General features: G+C 49.8%; 1 protein-coding gene across 2 annotated transcripts in view; it reads right to left on the bottom strand.

The window, feature by feature from the left end:
• Nucleotides 1–13,749, bottom strand: part of LOC309354650 (uncharacterized protein) — a 60,965-nt gene that overhangs the window by 4,332 nt on the left and 42,884 nt on the right. For both annotated transcript variants that reach the window (XM_081884907.1, XM_081884906.1), the window contains 14 exons: nucleotides 13,266–13,472; nucleotides 12,401–12,505; nucleotides 11,436–11,588; nucleotides 10,489–10,737; nucleotides 9,613–9,825; nucleotides 8,850–9,062; nucleotides 8,238–8,399; nucleotides 7,065–7,193; nucleotides 5,743–5,831; nucleotides 4,797–4,920; nucleotides 4,473–4,681; nucleotides 2,733–2,841; nucleotides 2,190–2,362; nucleotides 659–682 (listed from right to left, as the gene is read on the bottom strand). In XM_081884907.1, the coding sequence (XP_081741033.1) occupies nucleotides 659–682; nucleotides 2,190–2,362; nucleotides 2,733–2,841; nucleotides 4,473–4,681; nucleotides 4,797–4,920; nucleotides 5,743–5,831; nucleotides 7,065–7,193; nucleotides 8,238–8,399; nucleotides 8,850–9,062; nucleotides 9,613–9,825; nucleotides 10,489–10,737; nucleotides 11,436–11,588; nucleotides 12,401–12,505; nucleotides 13,266–13,472 (2,159 nt within the window). The remainder of the gene's footprint in view (nucleotides 1–658; nucleotides 683–2,189; nucleotides 2,363–2,732; nucleotides 2,842–4,472; nucleotides 4,682–4,796; nucleotides 4,921–5,742; nucleotides 5,832–7,064; nucleotides 7,194–8,237; nucleotides 8,400–8,849; nucleotides 9,063–9,612; nucleotides 9,826–10,488; nucleotides 10,738–11,435; nucleotides 11,589–12,400; nucleotides 12,506–13,265; nucleotides 13,473–13,749) is intronic.

The raw sequence follows: 13,749 nt of genomic DNA, 5'->3' as shown, positions 1-13,749 counted from the left end.
TGCCCACACCCCTTCCAGCTAAAAGCGCTCTCTTAACTGAGAGTCAAAAGTTGCCAGGGATGTCAGCAAGCCCTCCTGCGCTCCTCTCTGTAGCAGCCAGCAGGGCAGAAACAGGCACGGCAGGGCGAGATCCAGGCTCAGATCTCCCAACAATGAAAGAGCTGGTGCTCAGCTCTCCCCTGTTTTACAGCTCTCTCCCCCCCCCCCCGCCTCCTGCTCACAACATGCTATTAAGTATTGCTGGAGGGATGGGCAAAAAGGCAATTAGGGCCACATCACACACAAAAATCACAGTGTGGTGGTCAGAATGTCAAGAGTAGGATGCACACTGCACATTGAAAGCACATTGCTTCCCCACAACGAATCCTGGGAACTCTAGTTCGCTCTCAGACGAGCTACAATTCCCAGCAGTCCTTTTTAAAAAAACCCTACAGTTCCCAGGATTCTTCGGGGGGGGGGGGGAGTCACGTGGTGTGTGCACAGTGGAAGGGAGGAAATCAGAATGCGGATCTCCCATGACAAATCTGTTCCAGCCCTTAACCAGGAGGGGGGAAGCCAGGAGCTTCTGTGTGGCAACTGCACGTGCGTGGACACACACACACACACTCCGAAACTGCACAGCACACACATGCAGAACAACAGGGGAGTGAGAACGTACTTCCGCTGACGGCGTTCTAACTTGCTGTTGGGCCGAGAAAAAGATGGGATGTAAACAGAGACAAAGGAAAGAGAGAGAGAGAGAGAGAGAGAGAGAGAGAGAGAGAGAGAGAGAGAGAGAGAGAGGTGCAAGCATGAATGGATGATCTGGAAAGAACTCCACATGGAAAGAGACGGGAAAGTCAGGAAAAAGTATAAACAGGATGGGAAGCGAGTTGGGTTCCCTAGGTTCCCAGGCTGAAGAACCGGGGGCTAATTAGGATTTGTGCTTGGAAACCGAACTGTTACAAGGTGGTTGAAAATGCTAAGAGATATTGGGGAGCGAAGGCTTCAAAACTGTAGCTTCCAGGTTCTCTATCTACTGCTGCCTTGAAATAGAGTTCTGAGTCCCCCCCCTGCCTACCCGCCCCCGTGGAAGAGAGGTGGTACTAAAACCTGGGCTGTCTCTGCAAAGCAGAAAAAGGATTTCAACTAATTGATTTAACATTATAAAAAACAAGTATAAAATCTGGCCTATAGGAAATCAAAGATCCAGGCCACTGTCTGGCTCCAGTTCCACATCTCTTGTGCCAGGGAGCAGCAGAAGGAGCCTGCCTGCAGCGTGGAGCGAGTCAGGCCAGAACCGTTTAAAATAACTGCATGTTTTTTCTAGTGCAGGTGTATTCTAAAGGTTCTAGTTATTCAGTGTGGATCTGTTTTGTGTGGGTGTGTAGGGGAGACTTTCTGCATCAGTTTTCTCCTCTAATTTCCAAGGCAACCTCGGCTGAGATGTCAAGGGATGGAACAATGCACTGGGCAACCCCACAAGAGACAACCATGGCCAACAGCAGCTTCTCATTTTCCCAGGCCGTGTGAGTGCCACACTAGCCATTTTGTCTCTCTGTGGTCATTACTGTGATAAACCTGAAGCCAAGGCTGCCATACGTCTGGAATTTCCTGGGCATAGCCGGTATTCAGCCCTTGCAAACAGAATCCGGGCGGAAATTGCTGAAATGTTTGGGAAAAATCTGGACATATGGTAGCCTGTGTCAGTAGTGTAGTTTTTTGGGCAAATTTCACTTTCTGACATGTGGCAACCCTACCTGAAGCTATATTCTGTAGCATATTGAGCATCATGTTTAATCCAGGTCTAGGGATTATGGAGATATGAGAACAGCAAAGGAAAAAGACAAAAAGGGGAGCATCCAAGGGCATGTGGGGACAGGAAGACATGGGGGACATACAAGGCAGGGGCAATCTGCTCTCAACTAGCTGAGTCAGGGGCCCTATATTGGGATCAGAGCATCTGCCTTGCAGGCAGAAGGTCTCAAATTCAGTCCCGGACATCCTAATGGCCTGAAAACCTGGAGAGGCACAGCCAACAGTGAAGGCAATGATGAGCAAGATGGGCCATCGGTCTAAGGCCTCCTCCGTTCCTAGGGCTAGGAACTAGTCACAAGGCATATGGCGGAGAGTCTGAATCTTGAAGAAGCGTCCTGCACCCGGATCCCACCCAGGCCAAGCCCCCGCTCGTCCATAATAACCCTGCTCACCTGAGACGATTCCGCAGGCTGGTCACCTCGCGATTCATGGACTCGGCTGACTCGGTGACGTCCTCGAGTTCGCGCTGCATGCGGCGGCGGCTGGCGTTGGCCCGTGAGGCCTCCTCTTCCGCTTCTTCGAGCTGCCGCTTGAGTTGTTTTAGCCGCAGGTGGCACTTTTCAACCTGCCAGAAAAGAGGGAGGGAGAGAGAGGTCTAAGGTGAGCAGAAAACTGGATCCCCAAGGCATGCAAATCTTCCAGGCAGCTCGACGTGCGTTAAGTTCAATATGGCTACTGAGCCACCATTTAGGTCCGTGCAGAGCAGCCTGAACATCCAGCATCAAGGAAAAAGATGGCAGGGTTCAAATGTGCCCTGAAGTTGCAAGCCTTGTCCTGGAAAACTTATAAATGGTGAGGGCAGGTGTTTTGCACATGCTCAGAGGTTTTGTTGACTATTTCTTCAACATTTCCGATAGATGAGTCCCAAGCACTGAAAATATGCCCCAGGGCCCAAAATGTGGGGTGGGTGGGGAATACAGACATCTTGGCCATACCTGATCTTTGTACTGATCTGCGTTCCTCCTCTCTTCATCCACTTGCAGAATCACCTCCTTGAGTTTCTTCTCTGCCCTCCGCACAAGTTTCCCTGATAGAATCCTCTCCCTAAAAAAACAGAAAGTATAGGAAGGAATCAGGGTGGCTGTGGGTGGGAAAGAGTTATTATTTAGTCTGGGGATGTTCCTGGACCCAGCATTGCTTAGGGGGAAGCTGGGGTGCCTTTATATAGGTTAGGTATATTTTTCCAGCTGTATCCATTCCTGGGGAGATTAGATATGACAACACCTTCCTTAGGGCTGTTCTACATGTCAACGTCTGCTCATACTTTTTGATAAGCATGCTTAAAGAAATTAAGAAATTAATTCTTAATGTTTATTTGTCCATTCCCACTGCAAATACACTCATGGTCCTAGTCTTCACTATAAGAGTTTTCCCCATAGCTCTCCCTGCAACATAGCTAGCAAGATAGAGAAAGATATGCAGTTTGTGCAAATCAGAGAATTTAATTTTTTAAAAAAATGGAAAATGTGGAGGAGAGCCCTAATTAATGGCCTGGGAACCTCTGATGTTGCCCCATCCCTAGAAATAAGCAAGGTGAATTTTTATTCAATAAACTAGGTGGGAAAATACTGGAAGCCCATGTGAGAGCTGTATATATGCACAATACATTTTGTGTGTGTATTAACACTACACTTTTTTTCCATCCTTCTTCCAAAGAGGTCAAAGTGGTGTTAAATGTGGTGTTCCCCCAACTTTATCCTTACGGCAACCCTTGAGGGAGATTAAGTCGAGTCACATTAGCTGACTTGGCAAGCTTTGCAGTGGGGCGGAGATTTGAACCCAGGACACATCAATGCAAGCCATGTTAGAAGAGACACCAGGAGATCTCCCACTCGTTTTTTTGTCTTGTTTGTCATTCATTGGGACCGCAGGAGAGTGGTGCTGAACAAAAGGGGAGTTTAAAACACCCCCTTTCGTGCTGCTTATCCAGCCTAAATCTATTTAGTGTCAGTTTGGTGTAACAGTTAAAAGAGTACCGGACTAGGACCTGGGAGACCAGGGTTTGAATCCCACATGAAGCCCGCTAACTCTTAGGCTAACCCCCCCAGGGTGATTGTGGGGATGAAATGAGGAGGGGAGAACCCTGTACACCACCTGGAGAGTATATAAAAAGGTAAAGGGACTCCTGACCATTAGGTCCAGTCGCAGACGACTCTGGGGTTGTGGCGCTCATCTCGCTTTATTGGCCGAGGGAGCCGGCCTACAGCTTCCAGGTCATGTGGCCAGCATGACTAAGCCACTTCTGGCGAACCAGAGCAGCGCACGGAAACGCCGTTTACCTTCCCGCTGGAGCGGTACCTATTTATCTACTTGCACTTTGACGTGCTTTCGAACTGCTAGGTTGGCAGGAGCAGGGACCAAGCAATGGGAGCTCACCCCGTCACAGGGATTCAAACCGCTGACCTTCTGATCAGCAAGCCCTAGGTTCTGTGGTTTAACCCACAGCGCCACCCACATCCCTGGAGAGTATATAAAGGTGGTATATAAATGTAATAAATAAATGAACAATAAATGTGTCCAATCTAAAGCTGTTTGTCGTAAGGGGGGGTGGAGCATACAGGCTCCTTGTCTCATTTTGCACTATGTCCAGTGCTCTAACCACTCAGTCCCACACCAGCTCAAAGCACTGGGTGTTTGTGTGGGTGTATTTGCCACCTTGGATCCCAGAGCTCTACCTGGACTCCTGCTCCAACTGCTCCTCCAACTGGGCCACCTTGGACTCCAGGGTTGCGATGGCCATCTTGTACTTGGACTTGACAGAGGAGTCCATCTCTCCCAGCTTGGCCCTCAGGTCTTTGTTCTGGCGCTCCAGCTGCTGCCGGGCGTTCTCGGCCTTCTGTGAGAAGCTGCGCTCCGCTGCCAGCTCTGTGGTGAGCGTTTCCACCTGCAGAGAAGACACGGGAGATGGTGTGTGTGTGTCAGGAAGAGGTTTCAGAGCCACACGGCCAGGGAGCGCATGCTGTAAGAGGGCCTGCTCCGAAAAGGGTGGGGGAACTTACCTGCATGCTGAGCTTGCGGTATCGGTCGTTCATGAGCTCCATGTTACTCTGCTCCTCATCCAGCTCTTCCTCCAGCTGACCAATCCTGGCCTCGAGGTGGCGCTTTTCATCCATGAGAGCAGACCTGAGGGGGGCGTAATTTGGGGAGTGAGGGCTGTGACACAGCAGTTGATCAAAGAAAAGTCTCTGGTGGAAGCCCACCCAAGGAACATCCCACCATTTAGGCTAGAGCCCTTAGCGCCACTGAGATACTGCTTTTCTGCAATCGGGTGGAAGCAAAATTAAAATGGGCTTCAGCCTCTAATCACTTCCTGTTCAACATGGCGGCGGCAGCGTCACCTGATGAACAACCCACAATTGATTCTTAGTCAGTTCCTTCCTCTGGGCAGGGGGAAAGTCTTTGATTACTAATGTCCGCTCCTTGCTCCCCGCCTCCATTTTATAAAAAACAGTGCTGTTTTACTTAAAAACTGAAAAAAAGGAAAATTGCTTATTGAGGTCCCTTCTTGAAAGGCAGCTTTGGCACACTAGCCCTGGAAAACCTCAGTAATATTTTGCTTATCCATGCTGGACGTGGCGCTACCACTGTGTTTTAACATTTAAAAAACCCACAACAGGTCAGGTCTGAAAATAAAGGACATGAGTACAACACAGAACACCCCCCCCAAAAAAACCATGTCATCTGGATTCTCTGTGAACAAATCATGCCGATTCCAGATTAAAAGGCAAGCCTAGAAGAGGCAACCCTGATCCAGATTAATTACTCCTAGAGCAACGTTCGAAAGCTAACCATTTTGCGTTCACACTGGCTGCTTGCTGAGCAGATTTAAGTGCCTTAACTAAGCAGTCCCTTGGGTGAAAAAACTCCATTCACACAAAACACCGTCATCCATTGTGCATGCTCAATGGAATCAAAGGAGCATGGGAAATGGGCTTCCCCACTCACTTGCCGCTGTTCCCATTGGCCAGCTCATCCGCCAGGTCGTCCCGCTCCTGTTGCGCCTGCCTCTTGGCTCGCTCTGACGCTGCCAGTTCCTGCAAGTGATGGGAAAAGGTCAGCAGAAGGCAGGCTGGATGGTGATAGGGAGGAACAGGTGAAAACAGGAAAGAGGGTATCCTTCCCATTATCCACTGATTAAAAAACAGCAGCAGCATTTCATACTTTTAGAAGACATCTGAAGGCAGCCCTGTTTAAGGAAGCTCTTAATGTTTGACACACTATTGTATTTTAATATTTTGTTGGAAGCCGCCCAGAGTGGCTGGGGAAACCCAGCCAGATGGGCGGGGTATAAATAATAAATTATTACTATTATTATAATAATTATTATTATTATTCCCATTCGCCTGGAATAGGCTCCAGCTGTGTGTGTGTGTGTGTGTGTGTGTGGAATAGATCTATATAGAAAGACACACATACACGTATGTTCTCACTGGTACAGAGGAATGGCAGCCATTCTGTGCCGACACTCCTGGCACTTTTATCAGTTTAAGAGCACTTGCAACTATAAATGTGTGCATATGAGAGAGATGTGATGTAGGTCACATTGACAAGAGAGATGACTTGCCCAATGTCATTCAGTGAGCTACATGGCTGGGGAGGATTTGAATCCAGGTCTCGGGTGTCCTACTTTCAACCCCCCGTCTACTACATTGGTTTGGTTAGCATCCGCCCATCTCGGGAGACAATGAAGGAGTGCGCTTTTGGGGGTCAACCTGTTGGCTGAAGTCAAACTACAGTTGTGGCTGTAGAGACCTATCGACTTGGAGCAGAAGTTCGGCCTGCTTGCTGAGTGCTTGTCCAAACCCCATTCAAGCAGGCGGACATTGGCGGGTCAGCACTTTACTGACCGGGGTTTGCCTGGCTTAAAGCAGGCAGTAGCTGACCAGTGAGACACGATGATCTCTCCTTATGCCCATCACATTGAGTTTCTAACTCCTAACTGCTGCCTCCCACATTGTTTTTGCCGCATTTGCAGGACGGCAAGCCTAGGCATTGTATATGGAGGTTGACAAGCCCCCCCCCCCCAGTCCCATTGATGTGGTCCAAAAGAAAGCAAAGCAATCTGTTTGGCACTGGGTTGGCTATGGAGTTGCCAGAAGGAGGATTGCAAGGCGTGATCCAACTGCCTTGGGGACTCCACTCCACTGGCTCAAGATGGGCTCAAGCTGGCAGCAAAATGGAAGGGTGTCCACAGTTGATCTGCCTGCCACCAGCCACCGCTGCCTCTCCAGTTCCTTCAGGAGGCTCCACGGAGCTTCACCCCTCACCTCCTGCAGCTGCAGCAACTCTGCCTCCAGATTCTTCAGCTTCTTCTCGCTCTCGCGGGACTGAATGAAGATCTCTTCGCGGGCTGCACGGGCCTCCTCCACTTCCCGCCAGAGCTCCTTCATCTGGGCCTGGAATTGGGGGCAAAAGATGCTTAAAAACAGCAGAAGCTTGACTCCTTAGGCCAAGAACATAAGGGTGGCTGAGGAATTACACACACACACACAAACCTACACCCGCCCTGCCAGGCAATGCCCTAGTCCCCATACCCTACTGTAGGGGAAGCTATGACCCTTCTTGTTGTAGCTGGACTACAATGCCCACAATGCCCTGGCTTACTGGCCATGCTGGACAGGGCTGATGGGAGTTGCAAGTCCAACAACATCCAGAGGACTCCCATGTTGGATACCCTTACCCTACCTGTAGGGCAAACCTAAGGAGGGGTGGTTGTCACACAGCCTTCCCCTCTTTATCCCACCCTCCACTGCTTTCTCAGTCATCTCCTGTGTGCTGAATTTTTAGACTGAAAGATCTTTGGAGCAGGATCCTGTCTTTGTACATTCGTGTAGATTGTGCATCGAGGGCACTGTCTAAATAATATAATCAGGGAGTATCTCATATGGCCCTCACGCCGCATATATAAAAGTGACATAAAAAGATAATGGGCTTGTTTTACCCCTGGCCGCTCAGACTTGGCAGTTCAGTTTTTCTGCCAGAGTGACTGTCCAGAATCGAGTGTATCAAGAATCAAGAGATACGCTTATTGCGAAATGCCAACATCTAGTTATCTCTAAACAAGCAGCTACTATTTAAAAAGTTTCACATCTCCCTTATGATATAAATATTGATTGGAATAATGAAAAACCCCTAATACGGGAGACAATGCAATAGTGGTGTTGCATTTTTGTAATAGCTATCCGTGGAGAGATTTATCAGACCAGTTTTCATGTACCTTCTTATATATGTGCATTGCTTTGGCTGCATTGGTTGGTTGTGGAGAAACATTTGTTAGCCGCTTTGGTTGCTTTTATTAAGTTTTGAAAATATAGTAAGGATATTTTTTTACAAAATTAAAACGAGGCAGTGTCTCCCTTCCTTCCTTCCTTCTCTCTCTCTCTCTCTCTCTCTCTCTCTCTCTCTCTCTCTCTCTCACACACACACACACACACACACACCTGCAATTTTCGCAGCTGCTTCCCTGCTTCGTCCCGTCCCTTGTTGGCCGCATCCAGCTGTGCCAGCGCCTCCTGAAGATCAAGCTCCAGCTTCTTCCGGGCTGCAAGCGCTTGGGCCCGTTGCTTCCTCTCCGCGTCCAGTTCAGCCTCCAACTCCCGCACCTGGGGATGCAGCAGCAAGAAAACGTCAAGAGGAGAAACATCTGCCTCTCTGCTTAGCACAGATAAGGCATCCATATTGTTGTGTCGCTGTTCTGTTGGGATTTTTAACATACTTCAACTGAGAAAATGAACGCTCAGCTGACCTTGAATGTTACAAATCTGGCAACGGAAAAAATTATGTGGTGCCCCCCTTCCGTTTGATGCCCTAAGCCCATGCTTCTTTTGCTTCATGGTTAATCCAACCTTACCCACCCACCTCCCATGAAGCCTCACAACCACCTCTTACGACTTGCACCCATCCATTAAAGTCTGCCACCCTCTAACTGTGGCACCACACTGGTCCTCTTAAGCAAATATGGGCCCTTTCGCCACTATTCTTGACACTTTATGTTCTAGGCACACTTGGGCAAAGGCTGACAGGGACTGAGCCTCCCCAGCCTCCCTCCCCACCTGTTTCCCAAGCAGCTTCTTCTTGTCGTCGTTGGCATCGTCGCGGGTCTGCAGCTCCCTCTCGTGCTGGGCCTTCAGGGCCTGCATGTTGACCTCCAGGCGGAGCTTCCCGTCCTCCGTGGCCTGAAGCTCGTCTTCCAGCTCCTCCAGGTGGGCTCGCATTTCCTGCACCTGTTGCTCCAGGGCCCGCTTCGAACGCTCCAGCTCATGCACCTGATGGGAAGAAGTGGGGGTGGGGTGTCAGGGGAGAAAAAGCAGGAGGAGCGGGGAAGGCCAGTGGCCCTACAAACATTACTGGGCTACAGTTTCCAACAACCCTGGTTATTGACCATGCTTGTTGGGGCTGAAGAGAGTTTGAGTCCTCCAACATGTGGAGGGCCACATGTCCCACACCCCTGATGTAAGGGGTGGAGAGTCGTGATCACACTGAGGGGATTGTAGTGGAAAGGCTGGCTTCCTGCCAAGGTATCTGCAAGTTTGAATGACATCCCATATGCTGCAGAGTTTCCCAAACTTGCTACTGTGCTGGAATCTTAGAAATCTGAAGGTTCCTTTTTCTAAAAAAAAATTATAATTGTGGATCTTGCTGTTGCAAGGGAGGGGTGGGGAGAGAAGAATTTGTTTTAAAGGAAGTAGCAGCCTGAAAAAACTTTACTTCCTGCCTCCTTCTTCAGAGAAAGAGAGCCAGACCTCTCGGCACATTTCTGCCCTACTGTCACCCCCTCTTCCCTTCCCGTGGACCCAGGTGTCCGGGCTCCCTTACGTTCTTGCCGACATCGTCCTTGGAGCTGACCAGGTCGTCCATTTCTGCCCGCAGCTGCTTGTTCTGCCTCTCCAGCTCCTCCCGTGTCTCCAGAGCCTCCTCCAGGGCACGGCTCAGCGAGAGCACCTTGGTCTCCTTCTCCCGGGAGTCTGCTTCCGCTCGGTCCCTTTCCTCGGCGTAGCGGGCAGAGATCAGCTTTTCCTCGGCCAGCATCTGTCAAGGATCCAAAGAGGCCTCAATGGAAACAGTGACCAAGCTGTCCTTGACTGGGCAGTGGAGAATTGGGTTCAACTTAGGGTTTTTGGGAATGCCAGACGCAGTGGCGTAGCGTGGGTTGTCAGCACCCGGGGCAAGGCAAGTAATTTTTGCCCCCTAACCCGTGGATTTGCACCCCCTAACCCGTACATTTGCGCCCCCTAACCCTAACCCCCAGATGTTGCGCCCGGCCAGACGCAGCAGAGAGAGAGAGAGAGAGAGAGAGAGAGAGAGAGAGAGAGAGAGAGAGATATGCAGGAATGCAGGTTATCATTAAGATAAAGACGGGAAGGTGGGGGAAAATGGTATCCCAAACGACAGGAATAAAGAGGTCCCATTGTGAGGGGAATAATTCCAAATCACAGGTGAAAGACCTGTTTAAGTTAACGGTTTTTCTGAGCCAAAGAAAGACTTGTCATGGGCGTAGTTTTTGAGACACCGCTTTTCAGGTACACAAAGCCATTTTAGAACTGAATTAGAGAGGGGGGTGTTTGTGTGCAGGGAAAGTGACATCTATTTCCCTGGTCAGGAAGCATTATATAGTCAACTGCAGTGACTGAGGGGCAAACTGCAGAACAACTAATTGGCAGAAAGACCTGATGGGGGAAACATAGGCCTCACCTGGTCGAATTTCTTCTGCTTCTTCTCGAGGGCGGAGACCACCTGGCGCTGCTGGTCCAGGGCGACGGTGACATCATCCAGCTCCTGCTGCAGCCGGGTCCGTCCTTTCTCCAGCTTGTCGCAGGCCTGGACCCGCTCCTCGTAGCGCAAGGAGAGAGCCTCCAGGTCCTTGGCTGCCCGGCGCCGAGCCTCCTCTATTGCTTCGGCTACCCCAGCATCGTCCTCCAGCTTCTTCTTGGTCTCCATCACCTGGCGGAATGGGCACAGGGGAAGTCACACACTGTCCACACAGCGCCAGGCTAACCAAAGGGGTGTTGGGAACTTTGGAAGTCAAGTTTATGAGAGGCTTCTGCAGCAAAAGCCCCAATTCCACCCAGACCTTATCAGCCCTCTCTCTTCCTTTCTTCAAATGCTGATGATGCAAAATGGCTTTTCTTAAAAAAGAACTCTATTAGCATGTGTTTACCCAGATATCATGTCCCGTTATAATTTTTTCACGTATTTCCCAGCAAATCTCTGGCTGAAACGGGAAGGCAAGCTGAGCTCCTCTCCCCACGGAGAGCAAAGCAGCAACTCGCTTTCCACTTCACACCTTGGCTGGAGCACCAACTAGTTACGTTTGCAGGGGCACTTTTCCAAGCCCTGGTGCCAGGAAAGAGGTGGCAGAGAAACCAAGTCCCTCTTCCCTTTTGTGTGCAGGTCCAAAGAAAGCGATCTGGCAGAACTGGGCCAGGATATACATTTCCCCAGTTCAATCCACAGGGGAGAAAGGGGGCAAGGAAGCCTTGATCTTTCCATTTCTCCTTAGAGAAAGCCATTGACTTCAGATAAAAGCTTGTCCGACGTGCCTTCTCTGGTGGACCCACGAGAGCCAAAGATTTTTCCTTTTGGCTCACACTGTGTGTATGGTGGTGAAGGACTGCCTGTCAACCACTTCTGTTTCCCACCTGCTGCTGTAAGCTCTGGATCTGGCGGGTGAAGTTCCCCTTGGCAGCCTCCTCCTCCTCTAGCTGCTCCAGCAGACCCGCTTTTTCCTCTTCCAGCTGCCGGACTCGAGAACTCAGATTCAGTTTCTGCCGCGTCTCTTCCTGGAGCAGTTCCTGCGATTGAGAGGTGGGGTAAAAGGACATGTGCTAAGAGACCAAACCTGTCCAGATCTACTCCTCTTCTTCCCCTCTCAGGAAATCAGGTGCCCCAGCTCTCAGCCCACTGTTCTCTCTGCACCTACTAGAGCTCTCCTGGGGAACTTAAGAGAGGGACTAGGTGCAATTAAGCCCTAACGCATTACAAGACCTGCCTCTATGGCAGGTGGCAGAAGCCTGAAAGGATGGAGCATGGCCTTCTTACTCGTGGCCCCCAAATGACATTACATGCTATCTAGCAATGCTCATTAGTGCCTGCCCCTCCTAACGTTAAGAGAGTTCCGGGCAGATCTTCTTTTTGAGGTTGTTTTACAAGTAGATACATTGGATTCCTAGCTGTTTACAGCCTATTTTTGTCACAGCCCACTAATATTTAATGATAAAATGTATTTGTAAGCAGGGAGAATACTTTTTCTTTTAGCATGTGAAATATGCAGGTACTTTACAAATTTTCATCTTGCTACGCCCTGTGAGACAGGACACATTCATTCCCTTTTACAGAAACAGAAAAACAGAGGCCAAATGAAACAGTGACTTGTCCAATATTGCTTTGTGAACTCACGGCTATGCTTGGGACATAAAGCGAAATTTTACAAGCTGAAACTGCGCTTCTTACCCTTTACACATTCTTTCCCCTTGTCCCTAAACCTCAAGGGATTCACTGTTGTTGCCCTCTGAGTATTGCCCCCACCTTCCGGCACAAACCACCACCCTCTATCGTCCAGGGTTCAGCCTCTCTCTGTCTCGCATTCTCAGGTTTTGCCATGTACCTGGGAATCTTGCAGGTGGGATTCTACACTGGCCAGATCTTTGGCAAGCTTTATCGCCCTGGACTCTGCACTTCCCAGGGTACCGGAGACTCCGTCGAGTTCGTTCTGTTTCCGGGAGATGAAGGCAGCAGACAGACGGGGAGAGACAGACACAAACACAAATGCATCAAGGGAAATCAAAACATCCATCTATCAAAAGTCAAAAGTTAAAAATAATAATCTGGTTGTGTATTCTATGCATCCACTAACCAAGCAAGTAACCCACTCTGAATTTGGTGCACAAGGTGGAATTCTGAGTTCAGCTTTCTTTTACGTATTTTAAAAATGCCTATTTCCAGTCCTTGTGAATGCACAGAAAAGCTTTATAAACCATGAAAGCTGTGTTGGGCTCAGGAAACGGATTGGCAACTGGGCATAGCATTGTGTAATTTTGGGCTGCCAGGCTGTTTCGGTGATGGGGAGCCTCCCTCGCCCCCCTTGCTGCTGTTACCTACTCTTCCTCCTCCATTTTTACTTGCCATCTTACCATCTTGGTGCCATCTCCCACCCCCCAGCAGCTACTCAACTTCCCTCCCCCCTAAACATCTCAATATCTTCAGCAGAATTACACAGGCACTTATAGGGGCACTTAATATCTTGTGCAATTAATTCTAAACATAGAATTTGTGGGCTGACTCGGCACAAATCCTGCAAGGTACAGAGGACAGCTATAGAGACGCGAGAGCCTTAATAAGCCTGGGAGGCTACATGGGTAAAAAGATTTGGAAAATGAGGAGTGGGAGTGGGTGGAAGGAGAAGGCAATCTGAAGGATGGTTGTCTTCAGAGAGCGCGCGCGCGCACACACACACACACACAGACACACACCTGCAGCTTCCCCAGCCTCTCCATAAGCTCAGCTTTGACTCTTTCACCATCAGTGGCCCTCAGCTGCAGCTCCTGGACTTGGCTTTCCAGCTTCTTGCGCCGCTGCTCCGACTCCAGCTTGGCTGCCTGCAGGACCTTCACCTCCTTCTGCAGCTCCACGTTCTCCCCTTCCAGGGCCTGCTTGGTCTTCTCCAGGGTAACTTTGAACTGGGGGGGGGGAGAGAAAAGACATCAGAACCCGCTGAGGGCCTGGCCCTGGGGCACTGCTCGCTCTCTCTCCCCTCCATGATCCTTAAGGAGGCTTACGAAGGCGAGTTGAATCCTCCTGGGCTCACCGAATGGATGTGCTTAAAACTGGGCTGCAGGACTGAACACACCTATTTCAGGGGGACGAATGACTTCTTAAAAAATCTCTCTGCTTGAGTGTTCTCCAAGAGCCAATGTGGTGTGGCGGTTGGAGTGTTTGGACTAGGGCCTTGGGGAG

The sequence above is a fragment of the Podarcis melisellensis genome, assembly GCF_964234715.1.
Source record: "Podarcis melisellensis genome assembly, chromosome: 13".
NCBI lineage: Eukaryota > Metazoa > Chordata > Lepidosauria > Squamata > Lacertidae > Podarcis > Podarcis melisellensis.
Note: the sequence above shows the minus strand (reverse complement) of the source record. Positions and strands in the feature narration are given on the sequence as shown.